The sequence below is a fragment of the Eleutherodactylus coqui genome, chromosome 5 (assembly GCF_035609145.1).
Source record: "Eleutherodactylus coqui strain aEleCoq1 chromosome 5, aEleCoq1.hap1, whole genome shotgun sequence".
NCBI lineage: Eukaryota > Metazoa > Chordata > Amphibia > Anura > Eleutherodactylidae > Eleutherodactylus > Eleutherodactylus coqui.
This window is the reverse complement of record NC_089841.1, coordinates 270941013-270954378: the sequence shown is the minus strand read 5'-3', so window position 1 is coordinate 270954378 and position 13366 is coordinate 270941013. Positions and strand designations below refer to the sequence as shown.

General features: G+C 50.1%; 1 protein-coding gene across 1 annotated transcript in view; it reads right to left on the bottom strand.

Moving 5' to 3' along the window:
• The window catches only part of NCLN (nicalin), a 32515-nt gene extending 23604 nt beyond the window's left edge, over positions 1-8911 (bottom strand). Inside the window, exons 1-4 of the mRNA XM_066604677.1 lie at positions 8548-8911; positions 2805-2995; positions 1068-1212; positions 886-980 (exon numbers count right to left, since the gene is read on the bottom strand). Of these exons, the coding sequence (XP_066460774.1) occupies positions 886-980; positions 1068-1212; positions 2805-2995; positions 8548-8722 (606 nt within the window). The 5' untranslated portion in view covers positions 8723-8911. The remainder of the gene's footprint in view (positions 1-885; positions 981-1067; positions 1213-2804; positions 2996-8547) is intronic.
• Between the last annotated feature and the right edge of the window lie 4455 nt (positions 8912-13366).

Sequence of the window (13366 nt, the reverse complement as noted above, 5' to 3'; positions counted from 1 at the left end):
ATATGTATTCTGTATGCAGGGGTTAATGTGTGTAATCCATCAGCATGATCGCCTTGCAGTAGGATACAATTACTGTAGGATGATGTGAACATCGAGTTGTATGGAACCGGCTCAAGTGTTTTTTTCCTATTGCTGTACTAAGATAACTTTTTTTTAACTTGATTTATATCCTATGTTTATTGGTTTGCTGGATGCCATAGCTACATGTCAAAAGTTGTAGTCGCTGGGGGTCCGGCTGTTGAGACCCCCCACCGACTGCTAGAAAAAGCAATTGCAGACATGCTCTGAAGCGGAAGACGACCCCATAAATTCTTTACTGAGCCCATCTTGAGATAGTGAGCAGTGATAGGACTTGGATGAGCGCTTCAGCTGGCTTTTTCTAGCAATCAGTGGGGGGTCTCAACAGCAGGACCCCCAGTGATCAAAACTTTCAACATGTCCCTATGAACTGTCATCAAAAGCTTTTAGAAAAAGCTTTGCTCTTAGGAGTGTCACTGCAAACAGATCGAAAGAACCGTACTGTTGGCGTTTCGTGTCCACAAGGCCTTTGGGCCAATATTTGTGCCGATTTCAACCAGAAGAATAATTCATCAGCTGAAGTTTAACAATGAATTGTTCTTGGCCGTCATCGTTTGGAAAGATGTTGGCAATGCTTGAAGTTTTCATTCGATGGTCGCACAAAAGATCGTTCTTTGAAAGAACATTCCCAGAAAGATTGTCCGTCCCCGGCCCATGTCATTGAAAACAAACGGCCAGATGATGAGCTGTTCAACCATCAGGCTATTTCCATCGGATGTGGATGGCCACCGTTGGCCCTTGCATGGGACTGCTGCATCCTTGCACGTGTTGAATATAATGCGGTCTGATCTACCATTAAGCACTCACCTCCACGCTGGTCACCAGCCAGTCACCGATGGCCTTACTCTGTGCGCCACTTGTCACCATCTGGAAGCCGTTAGCAGTGGCCGTATGAAGGAGTACTACAAGGGCAGAAATGGCAGCGAAAATCACATCTCTACTGCAGACACGTTTACTGAGATCTAGTCCCAAAGCCCCTCATAACTCACCTTCCGCAGCAGAGGAGGTGCCCTGGTTAGCAGAAGCTGCAAGCGTCTGCTCGTAGATGGACAGAAGTTCTGCGTCCTCCACTGCAAAGTAAACCGGGACCTGAGTCTCCATTGAGAGCATTTCAGGCTCGATGCCCATGAATTGCTAGAAATGAAAAATAAAAGGCAAAACATATAGGTGTTCAGTGCTTCCCTTCAGCTGACCGTCGCTGCAGGTACAGGGAGGTCACAGGTTTTTTGGAAAAAACAAACAGGGGTCTGAGCAGCAGATTCCACTCTGTACCCCGGTGGCCGCTGCCTGGATAACTCTTAAGTTCCAGTATTGAAAGTGTTTTCCTATGACAGGAGGTGATTGGCATATCGCTGGAACACCCAATGTTCTCGGGGCCGACTGGGGTTCCTACTAGCTGGATAATGGAAGGGGGGGGGGCCATGTATGCTGCACAGAAGAAAGCAGGGGAAGTCCAGAACGCTCCAGCTTGTAGAGATCCTAGAAGCTCGGCCCCGCTCATCAGATGGGATGGCTTTTACTTGCAATATGCAACCACTTTCTAAGCTGGGACAGCTCTCTGAAACGAGACGATCCAATGCAAACGCTTCAAAGGACCAATATTTGGCTGGTCTAGAGGCCATTATGTGCCGCATCAGGCTGGACAAACCCCAGACAGCCGCTGAGCCAACAGTCGCCCTACGTCTAGTATTTACTGCATTAGTGATTGTGATGTCTGCAGCGGAGGCGGTGAACCCGCTGCACACAACAGAGGCCATAGCAGTTAGTGTAGGACATTGCTGGGTAGGCAGCCACATGCTTTCAGGCAGCTCACCATTAGTAAGCCCCCCTCAGTAATTAGGTATTCGCATCATGGTCGTTGTTTTGTATGGAGATGTAATGGCTCCCGTTCCGGCGCGAAGGGTCGGTCTTCGACCTCCAGATGCTTTTAATTTCAGATTTGGACAGAAATAAAACTGCGGATCTTTCATCAGAGCAATGCAGCCATTAGGCCAGCGAGAGCCGGAGCGCTGCTGTACACGCCGTGTGAATGAGGTCCTAGGGTAAGACAGCCCATGTACTGCTATTATCGCCATATGGAGACTGGAACAAACCTTGTTCACATGGTGCCGGGGTTCCCACATCCTTAGGGCTCCTGCACACTTGCGAGAGCGATATTGGGGGGCGATTCACGTTCCGATATCACTCTCACAAACCTTCTAAAACCCCCCTGGATGCAAGGAGTTTTCATGTGAAAAACAGACCCGCATCACTGCGAGGTTCCCTCCATCTCACTGCTTTCAATGGGGCGGCAGCCCGCAGGAAGTCCCCTAATCGCTGAACACCCTGCCGCTGCTGTCAGTGTTCAGTGATGAGGAGATTCCACGCGGGGATGAAGGAATCCCCTGCCAGGGCAGCGGCAGGAGATTGTGATCTTCTCCCTATGTTTTCAGTGGGGCTGGCGCTGCTGCCGCCACTGAAAACAAGGTTAAACCGCTGGATGTGACAGCATCACATCCCTGGGGGGGCTGAAGGAATCCCCTGTTGCAGCTGCGGCAGGCGATCGCGATCTTCTCCCATTGCTTTCAATAGGGCTGTTGCTGCTGCCGCCGACCCCGTTGGAGACAATGGGCGATATTGCTAAAAGAATGGGCATGCTGCCTCTTTTTTTCCACGCAGCATCGCAGGAGTGAAAACATTGCAACTCAGAATGAAACCATTGGATATCACATAACAAGAGCACCAACCTGCACTATATCTTGCGGCAGAGCGGCCATGTCACGGGGCAGGATGATCACCACCGCCCCCGCCGACTGGCGCAGCGCTTTCTGATACTGCTGGAAAGAGAAATCCACTAAGCGCATGAGGACGCATCGCCGGCTCAGCACGTCTGCCTCCGTTGTGCGGGCCTCTGTGTTCAGGACAGAATTCCGGGTACCTGTGTGAAACAAAGGTCACAAGTCAGTTAGTTAGAAGAGCGGCTTCTGTGCAACACCTATGAATCAGGGCTACAGGGGCCGGCCGACATCTTACAGCGATGGCACCTACCGAACGTCTTCATCACCTCTGAGGCTGTGAGATGCCCCCGCCACTCCGCTCCGTGCCCGGCTAAGACATAAATGGCTGCCTATAGAGGGGCATGTGATCAACGAGTCATAGTGTATCAGTGGGTGAGGACGGCCAGGGGGCCTTGTGAAGTGGAAGGAGGGATGGCGCCCCCCTCAAGTACACCTAGCGAATATGGCTGCGGTACAGCCCCGTGCCCATCACTCCATTCGCTGCCTATAGAGCTAGCTGAGCACAACGCTCAGCCCATAGAGGTGAATAGAGACCGCTGGGCCTGGCACCTGGGGGGGGCGCCGCCTGCAGAGTTCTGATTGAAGGATGGGTGGTAAAGGTTACTGGTGCAGTAATCCCTTTGAACTACTAAGATTCCTCCTCCACCAGTTACATTTCGCAGGGATGGGACGCGCCGTACCTGTCTGGTCCCCATAGAGAAACAGTCGGGATGCACTGTTTAGTGAAAAACTTTTAAAAAACTTTTAGCACCAACAGTTGTGCGGGCTCATTTTTTGGAATACATACAACTTTTAGATCGCTTTTTTTTTTGCATTTTTTTTTCTTGGAGACTGGGTGACCAAAAAAGTGCATTTCTGGCGTTTTTTTCCCCCTGACAACATTCCCCGTGTGGGTAAATAATGCGCTACTTTGATGGATCAGACTTTTACGGACGCAGCGATACCAAATATGTATTTTTGTTTTTTTATTTAGATATAAATATGGCAAAAGGTTTATTTTCAAAAAAACTTTTAGTACTTTTTTTTAAAATAAAACTTTATTTAGCGCTACATCATACTGCGGTTGGGCAGGTAGTCTATCAAGCCGCCCCACAAGCATGGCTTGATAGGCATTCTGCCAAGACAGCCCTGGGGCCTTTCAGATGGCCCCTGGCTGTCATCACACCCGCACGGCACCCTGCGATCTTATCGCTGGAGGTCGTATGGGACCCCCAAACGTCGTTCGGGGGGATTTAAATGTTGCTGTCAAGAATTGACAGCGGCATTTAAAGGGTTAACAGCTCCGATCAGCCGCATGGCTAATCAGAGCTGCTGCCACCGGGTGTCGGCTGTAAGAAGCGTTGTATGGAGGGAGATCCCCCCACGATCTATCGCTACACATAGCCCGCAGCTGCACATCTATAGGGTTATGGCGTTAATGGCTGCGGAATAACTTGGCGCTATACAAAGATTATGGTGAAGTGAGCGGGTGTCTACATGCCTCCCTGTGCGTCCCCTGGTATTAGGCAAATAAGGGAGATGCAGCGCCACCAGATATTAGAAGGGGCGATCAGATGCGGGTCGGGAGGGGTATAGAGACCTTTCAGGGCATGCATGCTCCTCTGGGAAATATGCAAATAAGAAGATAAAACAATGGCTCTACAGCATCACCTAATGGAAGGCCGCAGTCCTGCAGGTCAACGCGATAACATTTTTCAGAAGGAAAATCACCATGTAGACACCGCCTGCCTCTGGGTTTTGCCTCACCGGTGTGCAGCAGGACTCTGGCTTGGCTAGTGAGGGGCCTATAGCCGGGGCAGGAGGGGTAACATCACTCCTTAGGGAGAGCACCTAGGAGGTGTGAGGGGAACTGTACAGGCCGCTCAGAGGACAGGGACAGCTTTGAGCGATCATTTTGCATAAATTATTAAGTATCTACTTAGTAGTAATTAGGTGTTTTAAATGAAGCTTTTAGCTGAATGCAGTTAATAGCCTGAGGCTACTATCTGCGCTCAGATCCTTTGTCCCAATGCTATCAGCACCCCCTCCTCCCCCCCAGGAGAACTGCTGATAAGGCTGAAGGAAGCTTTTTAGGTTAGCTTGAATTTAATGATCAGCTAGCAGTGCCTGAAAAGCGGAGGATGGGCACACGTTCAGACGCAACGATGATCACTAACACAATCGCTGATTTTTTAGCGCTCATCGGCTGGTGTTAAGACCATGCACGCTCCTCCGGGAGATGGAACTATGGGAAGGTACTCTAGAAGTTCACCTCAAGGAGAAACTGTACCACCCGGACCCAGCTCCTAGACTTACCCCCAGCCGGCCACCCACTGGAGAGAAACCCCGAGGCACTGTCTGCATGGTGAGGTCTTCCTCCTGGAGAACTTCGGCTTCAGTTTATATTCCCGGTCTTGTTACAAGACGACCAGAATAGCCGGCCATCAGCTGAGCGGGACAATGCCAACTAGTGCTTGTGGCAGACGGCCATTTATTATTAACTATTAGAGCGCCCCCTTGTTACAGCCCTGGGTATAATAGATGATGGGAGAGATCTCTGTACTGACCCCTGATATATTATACATGGTTATTAGAGCGCCCCCTTGTTACAGTCCTGGGTATAATAGATGATGGGAGAGATCTCTGTACTGACCCCAGATATATTATACATAGTTATTAGAGTGCCCCCTTGTTACAGTCCTGGGTATAATAGATGATGGGAGAGATCTCTGTACTGACCCCAGATATATTATACATAGTTATTAGAGTGCCCCCTTGTTACAGTCCTGGGTATAATAGATGATGGGAGAGATCTCTGTACTGACCCGATATATTATACATAGTTATTAGAGCGCCCCCTTGTTACAGTCCTGGGTATAATAGGTGATGGGAGAAATCTCTGTACTGACCCCTGATATATTATACATAGTTATTAGAGTGCCCCCTTGTTACAGTCCGTGGTATAATAGATGATGGGAGAGATCTCTGTACTGACCCCTCATATATTATACATAGTTATTAGAGCGCCCCCTTGTTACAGTCCTGGGTATAACAGATGATGGAAGAGATCTCTGTACTGATCCCTGATATATTATACATAGTTATTAGAGTGCCCCCTTGTTACAGTCCGTGGTATAATAGATGATGGGAGAGATCTCTGTACTGACCCCTCATATATTATACATAGTTATTAGAGCGCCCCCTTGTTACAGTCCTGGGTATAATAGATGATGGGAGAGATCTCTGTACTGACCCCTGATATATTATACATAGTTATTAGAGCGCCCCCTTGTTACAGTCCTGGGTATAATAGATGATGGGAGAGATCTCTGCACTGACCCTGATATATTATACATAGTTATTAGAGCGCCCCCTTGTTATAGTCCTGAGTATAAATAGATGATGGGAGAGATCTCTGTACTGAGCCCTGATATATTATACATAGTTATTAGAGCGCCCCCTTGTTACAGTCCTGGGTATAATAGATGATGGGAGAGATCTCTGCACTGACCCTGATATATTATACATAGTTATTAGAGCGCCCCCTTGTTACAGTCCTGGGTATAATAGATGATGGCAGAGATCTCTGTACTGACCCCTGATATATCTATACATAGTTATTAGAGTGCCCCCTTGTTACAGTCCTGGGTATAATAGATGATGGGAGAGATCTCTGTACTGACCCGATATATTATACATAGTTATTAGAGCGCCCCCTTGTTACAGTCCTGGGTATAATAGGTGATGGGAGAAATCTCTGTACTGACCCCTGATATATTATACATAGTTATTAGAGCGCCCCCTTGTTACAGTCCTGGGTATAATAGATGATGGAAGAGATCTCTGTACTGATCCCTGATATATTATACATAGTTATTAGAGTGCCCCCTTGTTACAGTCCGTGGTATAATAGATGATGGGAGAGATCTCTGTACTGACCCCTCATATATTATACATAGTTATTAGAGCGCCCCCTTGTTACAGTCCTGGGTATAATAGATGATGGGAGAGATCTCTGTACTGACCCCTGATATATTATACATGGTTATTAGAGCGCCCCCTTGTTACAGTCCTGGGTATAATAGATGATGGGAGAGATCTCTGTACTGACCCCAGATATATTATACATAGTTATTAGAGTGCCCCCTTGTTACAGTCCTGGGTATAATAGATGATGGGAGAGATCTCTGTACTGACCCGATATATTATACATAGTTATTAGAGCGCCCCCTTGTTACAGTCCTGGGTATAATAGGTGATGGGAGAAATCTCTGTACTGACCCCTGATATATTATACATAGTTATTAGAGCGCCCCCTTGTTACAGTCCTGAGTATAAATAGATGATGGGAGAGATCTCTGTACTGAGCCCTGATATATTATACATAGTTATTAGAGCGCCCCCTTGTTACAGTCCTGGGTATAATAGATGATGGGAGAGATCTCTGCACTGACCCTGATATATTATACATAGTTATTAGAGCGCCCCCTTGTTACAGTCCTGGGTATAATAGATGATGGCAGAGATCTCTGTACTGACCCCTGATATATCTATACATAGTTATTACAGCGCCCCCTTGTTACAGTCCTGGGTATTAATAGATGATGGGAGAGATCTCTGTACTGACCCCTGATATATCATACATAGTTATTAGAGCACCCCCTTGTTACAGTTCTGGGTATAATAGATGATGGGAGAGATCTCTGTATTGACCCCTGATATATCTATACATAGTTATTAGAGCGCCCCCTTGTTACAGTCCTGGGTATAATAGATGGCGGGATAGATCTCTGTACTGACCCCTGATATATCTATACATAGTTATTAGAGCGCCCCCTTGTTACAGTCCTGGGTATAATAGATGGCGGGATAGATCTCTGTACTGACCCCTGATATATCTATACATAGTTATTAGAGCGCCCCCTTGTTACAGTCCTGGGTATAATAGATGATGGGAGAGATCTCTGTACTGACCCCTGATATATCTATACATAGTTATTAGAGCGCCCCCTTGTTACAGTCCTGGGTATAATAGATGATGGGAGAGATCTCTGTACTGACCCCCGATATATCTATACATAGTTATTAGAGCGCCCCCTTGTTACAGTCCTGGGTATAATAGATGATAGGAGAGATCTCTGTACTGACCCCTGATATATCTATACATAGTTATTAGAGCGCCCCCTTGTTAGAGTCCTGGGTATAATAGATGATGGGAGAGATCTCTGCACTGACCCTGATATATTATACATAGTTATTAGAGCGCCCCCTTGTTACAGTCCTGGGTATAATAGATGATGGGAGAGATCTTTGTACTGACCCCTGATATATTATACATAGTTATTAGAGCGCCCCCTTGTTACAGTCCTGGGTATAATAGATGATGGGAGAGATCCCTGTACTGACCCCTGATATATTATACATTGTTATTAGAGCGCCCCCTTGTTACAGTCCTGGATATGCCCTTTGTATCCACCCAAGCGCCGATATATCCTCGAGTACCGGTGCCCCAAACTGTCCCCAATAGTCCTCATGTGTTCTGACCAGTGACTTGTAAAGAAGAACAATGTCCTCCTCATGCGCCCCTAGAGCTCCTCTGATGACCCCATGATCCTATTGCCTTGGCAGCAGCTGCCTGACACTGGTTGCTCTAGTAAGTTTACAGGTAAGTCCCCGTCTCCTCCCTGCAGCGCCCCCCAGTGGTGGCACTGACCGTAGCTCTGGCCCTGGAGGTCGTACTGCTGCATGCGGTAGACGGTGAACTCATGGGCGGCGTCGGTCTGCAGCGGGGACACGAGGAGCAGCACGGCCGGGATGAAGACGAAGAACGTGAGCGGGAAGGACGCCTTCAGCATGTTATCGAACACCTCTCCGGCTTCCTCCAGCATCCTGCCGCTCCGTCAGAGCTCCTCAGCGGGAAGAAAGGGACGAGAAGCAGAACTATGGCGACACCGCAGATGCCTACAGCTTCCTCAGCAGATGGGGACCAGCAGGCACTACACGGTCACCTATCTGTGGGCCTACGGGAGCGGCGAGGACAACCAATCACATTACAACCGGCGATCCGCAGCTACCTCAATGGGGGTCCTTGCGGACAGATCACGAGGGAGGTGTGGGCGGGCCCACGGCAGGGCGGGGGGCGGGCTGTCTATATCTGTCAGTGCTGGCCCCTCCCCGCTAATGGTTCCCTCATCCGGCAGGGGGCGTTATTTTGTGTTGCACACCCGCGGCCGGTTCCATCTGATTTACCGTTTGTGAAGAAGCAGTGTGCCCCTCTCTAATGCCGCTGGATGGTAGATTCCAGCGAGTCTCCAGCAACTGCAGGCTGTGTTTACAGCCGGTAGATGGCGCTCTCTCTTCTCGCAGCCGCGCAATGGGTGTTGTTACTGTTTCACTGGCATTAGTGCCCAAGCAGGTAGCCACGCCCCCAGTCATTATAATGAGCAGTTAGACCGAAGCGTGCGCCTCCCTCCGCAAAGAGCGCGTGCTGCGTAATATTTAGCGTAAAGACGGCGTGCGTGCGATACGTGAATCAACGCATTAAAGTCAGTGGGGGCTATTCTCTGCAGGCTGCCTGAGTGATCCGGGAAAACATTGCTCCTGCGTGTGACACCTTTTGTATTCGTGCGAGATTTCCGCAACCCACAACATACAAATCTGGCGTGATTTTCTCGTCCGTGCGAAAGCGGTCTATTGGTTCGTTCGCACAAGTGCATTGACGCGTATTACGCAGGGATGAGAAGCGGTTGGCGTCACGGGGCCCGCTCACGAGAGCATGCAGCCCCACACCATACAGACGGCAATAGATAACGGCGGCACGAATACGCCGGGCGCCTGTATATACGCACCGCAAATACTTGGGCCTTAATCAGACTTACAATATCCGTAAGCGCAAAGACACCGCAGGAGCGAACGAGGGGCGCATGGGAGCGAACGAGGGGCGCATGGGAGCGATATCCGTTGCATCTGTACCCGGGAAATTTACCTAACCTGTGCCCCCCCCCCCTCCTCACTTACCCCGTGTGAATGAGGCACTTCGCCATCCCCCCCGTGTGAATGAGGCCCATGTCACATTTCTCTTCAGAGCGTCCGGCTCAGATCAGTAAAAACAGCAGCGAGGTGCAGGAACCGAACGGACCCGTTGTAGTCAGCAGTGACTGCCGCCGCAGTTGGTTCCATTATGAGATGGACCCGTTGCAGTCAGTGGCGTCTGCCGGCGCAGTTATGAGACGGACCCATTGTAGTCAGTTGTGTCCGCCGCCGCAGTTGGTTCGTTATGAGGCGGACCCATTGTAGTCAGTTGCGTCCACCGGCGCATTTATGAGACTGACCCATTGCAGTCAGTGGCGTCCGCCGGCGCAGTAGTTTCTGTTATGAGACAGACCCGTTTTAGTCAGTGCCGTCTGCCCCCGCAGTTGATTTAGTTATGAGGCGGACCCGTTTTAGTCAGTTGCGTCTGCCGGCGCAGTTATGAGACCGACCTGTTGTAGTCAGTGGTGACTGCCGGCGCAGTTGGTTCTATTATGAGACAGACCCATTGTAGTCAGGTGTCCATCGCTGCAGTTGGTTCTGTTATGAGATGGACCCGTTTTAGTCAGCGGTGACCGCTGGCGCATTTGGTTCTCTTATGAGACGGACCTATTGCAGTCAGTGGCGTCTGCCGGCGCAGTTGGTTCTGTTATGAGACGGACCCATTGTAGTCATCAGTGACCACCGGCGCAGTTGGTTCTGTTATGAGACGGAACCGTTGTAGTCTTTGGTGTCTGCTGGCACAGTTGGTTCCGTTATGAGACAGAGCCATTGTAGTCAGTGGCGTCCACTGGCGCAGTTGGTTCCATTATGAGACGGACCCGTTGTAGTTAGTGGCGTCCGCCGGCGCAGTTGGTTCTGTTAGAGGCGGACCCGTTGTAGTCAGTTGCGTCCACCAGCGCATTTATGAGACTGGCCCATTGTAGTCAGTGGTGACCGCCGGCGCAGTTGCTTCAGTTATAAGACGGACCCGTTGTAGTCAGTGGCGTCCACCCACGCAGTTATAAGACGGACTCATAGTAATCAGGGGTGTCCGCCAGCGCAGTTATGAAATGGATTTATTGTAGTCAGTGGTGTCCACTGGCGCAGTTAATTCTGTTATAAGACAGACCCGTTGTAGTCAGTAATGTCCACTGGCGCAGATTTGAGACAGACCCATTTGTAGTTAGTGGTGTCCGCCAGCACAGATTTGAGATGGACCCGTTGTAGTCAGTGCCGTCCACCGCCACAATTGGTTCCATTATGAGACGGACCCGTTGTAGTCAGTGGCGTCCAACGGCGCAGTTGGTTCCGTTATGAGACGGACCCATTGTAGTCAGTGGCGTCCGCTGGCGCAGTTATGAGATGGACTCGTTGTAGTCAGCGGTGACTGCCGGCGCAGTTGGTTTTTATTATGAGACGGACCCGTTGTAGTCAGTGGCGTCCGCTTTCGCAGTTATGAGATGGACTCGTTGTAGTCAGTGGTGACTGCTAGCGCAGTTGGTTCCATTATGAGACGGACCTATTGCAGTCAGTGGCGTCTGCCGGCGCAGTTGGTTCTGTTATGAGACAGACCTGTTGTAGTCAGCAGTGACCACCAGCGCAGTTGGTTCTGTTATGAGACGGACCTGTTGTAGTCACTGGCATCCGCTGGCGCAGTTATGAGATGGACTTGTTGTAGTCAGCAGTGACTGCCGGCGCCGTTGGTTTTTATTATGAGACGGACCCGTTGTAGTCAGTGGCGTCCGCTGGCGCAGTTATGAGATGGACTCGTTGTAGTCAGCGGTGACTTCCAGCGCAGTTGGTTCCATTATGAGATGGACCCGTTGTAGTCAGTGGCGTCTGCTTTCGCAGTTATGAGATGGACTCGTTGTAGTCAGCGGTGACTGCCAGTGAGTTGGTTCCATTATGAGACGGACCTATTGCAGTCGGTGGCGTCCGCCGGCGCAATTGGTTCTGTTATAAGACAGACCTGTTGTAGTCAGCAGTGACCGCCGGCGCAGTTGGTTCTGTTATGATACCCCTTGTAGTTAGTGGCGTCCGCCGACGCAGTTGGTTCTGTTATGAGACGGACCCGTTGTAGTCAGTGGTGTCCGCCGGCAAAGTTATGAGGCGGACTCGTTGTAGTCCGTGGTGTCCACCAACGCAGTTATAAGACAGACTCCATTATGAGAAGGACTCTTTGTAGTCAGTGGTGTCCGCCGGCACAGTTGGTTCCGTTATGAGATGGACCCGTTGTAGTCAGTGATGTCCACTGGCGCAGTTATGATATGGACCCGTTCTCGTCAGTGGCGTCTGCTGGTGTAGTTGGTTCTGTTAGGAGACAGACCCATTGCAGTCTGTGGTGTCTGCTGGCGCAGTTGGTTCCGTTATGAGGTGATCCATTGTAGTCAGTGGTGACCACCGGCACATGACAACGCCTTGTATCCAGGGGGCTTTTTACATGGATGGTGAGGGCGATAGCGGGCTGCATAACGCTAGCCTTAGGCCGGCTTCACATAGGCACAAGCAGTTATGACGTGGACCCGTTCTCATCAGTGGCGTATGCTGGCACAGTTTGTTCCGTTATAAGACAGACCCGTTTTAGTCAGCAGTGACCGCTAGCGCGGTTGGTTACATTGTGAGATGATCCTTTGTACTCAGCAGTGACCGCTGGCGCAGTTGGATCCGTTATGAGAAGGACCAGTTGTAGTCAGTGGTGTCCGCTGGTGCAGTTGGTTCCATTATAAGACAAACCTGTTGTAGTCAGTGGTGTCCACCGGCGCAGTTGGTTCCATTATGAGAAGGACACGTTGTAGTAAGTGTTGTCCACCAGCGCAGTTGGTTCAGTTATAAGATAATCTGTTGTAGTCAGTGTTGTCGGCCGGCGCAGTTGGTTCCGTTATGAGAAGGACCCGTTGTAGGCAGTGGTGTTTACCGGCGCAGTTGGTTCCGTTATGAGAAGGACCCGTTGTAGTCAGTGGTGTCTGCCGGCGCAGTTGGTTCCGTTATGAAACGAACCCATTTTAGTCAGCTGTGACCGCTGGCGCAGTTGGTTCCATTATGAGATGATCCGTTGTAGTCAGCAGTGACCACTGGCGCAGTTGGTTCCATTATGAGAAGGACCCATTGTAGTCAGTGGTGACCGCTGGTACAGTTGGTTCTGTTATGAAATGGACTCGTTGTAGTCAGTGGTGTCCACTGACGCAGTTATGACGTGGACCCGTTCTCGTCAGTGGCGCCCGCTGGCGCAGTTTGTTCCGTTATGAGACGGACCAGTTTTAGTCAGCAGTGACCGCTAGCGCGGTTGATTACGTTGTGGGATGATCCTTTGTACTCAGCAGTGACTGCTGGCGCAGTTGGATCCGTTATGAGATGGACCCGTTGTAGTCAGTGGTTTCCGCCGGTGCAGTTGGTTCCGTTATGAGACGTACCTGTTGTAGTCAGTGGTGTCCACCGGCGCAGTTGGTTCCATTATGAGAAGGACGCGTCCGCTGGTGCAGTTCTTTCCGTTCTGAGACGGACCCGTTGTAGTCAATAGCGAC